A 4,080-nucleotide genomic window follows, 5' to 3' on the forward strand; every position below is an offset into this window, starting at 1 on the left:
CTGATGGGCTGATCAATACCCAGGGCTCAGGCCATTAGGAATGCAGCGAGGAAATGGTCCCCTCTGGTAATAAAGCAGGGTGTCTGGGTTCTCCTTCATTTGCTGGCTCCATTAGTGTAATGGTATCATTATCAGCCAGAGCAGTATTTCTCCGGCCCCTGTTCCGTTTTCTTTCTCCCTCTCTCTATCTCTCCCTCCCCTTCCTCCCTTCCTCCCTTCCTCTCTCTCTCTCTCTCTCTCTCTCTCTCTGGCCAGGCGGTGGGGGTCTGATGAAGTCTGGAGTTCCATGCTGTGCTTTTCCCCTCCCGGTTCTTTACTCGGACGTCTGGATGTAAATCTGCCTCGGCGGTGGCTTGTATGTTGCTCCCCCTTATGTATTCCTTACGCATGTTTTATGTCAGGAACCGACACTATTTCTCAATTATTGGCTCATTAATAGAGGTGGGAAATGTGTCGAGGAACCCGGGAGTGAAAGAAAAGGCCGGAGGTGTGGAGAGGGGGGGGGGGGGGGGGACTGCTGATTCGGAGGAAATTGACACCACCTCCTGCTACAACATCAGCTACGACATGACAGCGTGTCGGCATTAGTCGCCATAAATCGTTACCTTTACACTAATTCATTGGGTAACATTGTGTGTGTGTTGGTGTGTGTGTGTGTGTGTGTGTGTGTGTGTACGGAGGGGTAAGGGTGTGAGGGAGAATTGATTAACCAAGTCTGAATGTGTGGCCACATAATCAGCTTTTACCCGGCTAGTTGTTAATTTAACAGAATTGCCAGGGGAAACACAAACCATTTTAATGAGTGTTTAGAAATTAAATACCCCAAACAGCTTGCTCTACCTAACACACAAACAGAAAAACCCAATGAGGCCTATCTGACTGATGTCCTGGGTACAGGGAGAACCTCCAAACATCTGCTCACACTATGTGGTCATTACTTATGCTGCCGTTCTGATAGATTCCCTTCATCTTTTTTTTCTATCCTGTGATCTCTTTCATTTCATCACTGGACAGAGGTTTTGATGTCAGCAGCACAGAGGTTCATTCATCTGTGGTGTGAAGCAGAGGAAACTAACTGGACAAAACGGTTATATTTTCCCATAACCAAGTGTATTAGCTGCGTTTGCCACTAACCCAGGCCCAACAAAACCACTACGTTCAAACTACTACCGAACAACAGTTCTGGACTATGCCAATACACTAAAAGACACACCACAAAGGTGGGCTAAATGACGGGCTTGTAGTCCATTAGCATCAAGACATTTTTTGTGCATTACTCAGAAGTAAATGGCTTCTGAATGTGTTTCCAATTAAGAACCATTTTGGTATAGACGAAATACTGGCCAATGTTATCCCCATTAGCACACAAAACAGACATCTTGTGAACGTTTTTTTTTTTACGTTTTTACATTTTTCCCCCCAGTCCGCACATGCCCGACACATGGCAGTAAACGAGGGAAAGGGAATCCTAAAACAGGTCTACGTATTTTTCCAGGCTTTAAAAAGACAAATAGCTTACATTTGCTAAAGCGACACATAAGAGGGCGCATCACCACACGTCCGAATGATTGAGCATAACTGCAAACATGTTCGGCCGACAAGACTACAGCCATATCCCAGTTATAACTTATTATGATAAAGTAGACCCTGGCATTATTATAACGAGCCACTGGGATAAATACAGGGGTCTTCTAATTGGGCTGTTCTGCGGTTTTCCAGCCATTTTGCCATCACAATCCCCCTTGTTCATCCTTTTATTTGTCTGAAAGGGGAAGCGGAGTCATTAGACTCTGCCCGCCCGAGGGCCAGCTGGAATGAGTTCCCCCAATGCAGCTCATATGGTCGCCATGGCCGCTTTCATAAACAGGAGGAACCACGTCCTACATAGTTGCTGTGCTGTCAGACATGATCCAAACACATGTGCCATTGCAAGGCAGCAGCCAAGCCAGTGTATGCGTGTGTGTATGTGTGTGTGTGTGTGTGTGTGTGTGTGTGTGTGTCTGAGAGAGAGAGAGAGGAAGAGAGAGAGGGAGAGAGAGTGGGACAGAGAGTTGCTCTGCACACCAGCAGAACCACCGCATTCATCTCTCTCTGTCAGTCTTGTCAGTCTTGCTTTCACACTCAAAAGCCACACATCTGACAGCAGGCTTACATATCACCTCCCAGACCACTGGGCCTACTGTAAAGCAGAGCTGCACAAACCTAGATGCACGTGGGCACAAACATCACACGTCCCTGTCAAGCAAGATGATTCTAAATCTTCAACCAAGTCACTTCTTTGCTTAAAATAAAAAAAGTGTTTTTAAAAGGTGATTAATCAAAATGCCACGTGATCTTGAAATGATTAGGAAGATCTTCAACAAATGAAAAGCCGAGACAGAAATGTCACATTTGATGATGTAGCCTAATATCTGGCAGTAAAACTTTGATAGCACTGCTATTGTAAGTTAACAGATGCTTGTGGGTTAAGAGCTGCAGGTAGCCTAGAAATCTAGACGCACCCTAGCCAGGCTAAGCTGCAGGTACAAAGATACTGTACGCTAGTGATTGACACAACCAACACTGGGGAGGCTTCTCTGTTAGCGAGTCCACTTGCCATGCCCATACGTGCAGGTTTAGCCTAATTGTGCTTATTTAATAGGCTTCATTGTTGTGATGGACCACATCAGGAGAAAGGTTGACAGGGATGAGAGAGGTTAAGTGGGATGATCCACAGCCAGTGGGTATGCTAGGCAATGTGCAAACCTCACCCAGGAACTGCCATAAGAAGAGTGACAGCAACACTGTTGACATGGCTAACACTGGTGTGTATGTGTGTGTGCTTTACAGGGGGGGAAACAGACGCTGGAAACAGACAAATTACTGCACAGTGTAGTGTTACTGAAGTATTCAACAAGGCCTGATGCTGCTGTTAGCCTACAACAGGGCAACCGTAAAATAGGATAAGGTTGATGTTTTAGATATGGGCTTCAGAAGGCAGTTAGCATTAACTGTAGACTACTATGTTAGATAGGTACTATGTTAGATAGGTACGTTATTAGATGTACTGTACCACACTAACACTAACTGCTGTTTCAGTGTTTCAGTAGCAGAGGATGACCTCATGACCTAGACCTACAGCGGTAGGCTACTGTTTGCTAATGATTTTTTGTAGTGAGTCGTGAATTTCGTGAATGCTGCTGACCCATCACACTTACTGATACGCCACAACAGTATCAGGAGGCGTGACAAATTCAAGATATCGTGACTGCTCATCCACCCCTGTAATGATACAGTAGCCTACCTGTGCTATGTTACGTGGAAGGTGGGATAGCGGATTTCTCATAATAACCTATTTAGGGACGAGACCGGATGACTTACGGATGAGCTGACTCCCTGAAACTAATCGTTCGACAATGAAACAACACTGTCATCTACAATGAAACTACTGTCGCAACAAATCATACCGATTATCTTCTATCAATAGTCTGTATGAAATAGAAGAGGAGAAAAATGGATAAAGAGGTACAAGGCGAAACACAACCATGTGATGGATACGGTAACTTACACTGCCTTCTAGACAACGTAATAAGACATGCAATACCAGTCTGGAAAGTTCAAAACATTTTGTAAAAATTGCATAACTTCATGTAATGCTCAGCGAACTGAGAGAAAACTACAAGCGATACCTTTCTTCTCTTCTCCCTCTCACTGTCATCCGATCTTTTCATGTTCCTGGAATAGTGTTTACACAGCCTCGCTTTCACCCAGAGTGGTCTTGGGACTTGTAGTTTTCCTGCTGGTGACGTTTTTACGCTCGACATGAAAAATCACTATCCGATTGAAATACAAGATAGCTATGTTGATTATGACAACTGTCATTTATATTTTACATGTTTGAAATATATACGGAATGTATCTTTGAAACTAATCCACGTAGCCCTCCACGTAAAACTACAGTTCCCAAAGACCTAGCAGCAGGAAAAGGGTCAGTCAGTAACTTCACTCACACCGGAAATCTTTAAATGTACAACTCGTATGCAATGCTGTATGCCAGCGCCAAATGTTGAGCTGTCAGTCAGCTGCATGCAGGATGACTAG

The 4,080-nt window shown here is 44.6% G+C and overlaps 1 protein-coding gene across 1 annotated transcript in view; it reads right to left on the reverse strand.

Moving 5' to 3' along the window:
- Positions 1-3,735, reverse strand: part of fto (FTO alpha-ketoglutarate dependent dioxygenase) — a 134,070-nt gene extending 130,335 nt beyond the window's left edge. The window contains exon 1 of the mRNA XM_062548528.1: positions 3,669-3,735. Within this exon, the coding sequence (XP_062404512.1) occupies positions 3,669-3,710 (42 nt within the window). The 5' untranslated portion in view covers positions 3,711-3,735. The remainder of the gene's footprint in view (positions 1-3,668) is intronic.
- Positions 3,736-4,080: the final 345 nt, after the last annotated feature.

This window comes from Sardina pilchardus, chromosome 11 (genome assembly GCF_963854185.1).
Source record: "Sardina pilchardus chromosome 11, fSarPil1.1, whole genome shotgun sequence".
Lineage (NCBI taxonomy): Eukaryota > Metazoa > Chordata > Actinopteri > Clupeiformes > Clupeidae > Sardina > Sardina pilchardus.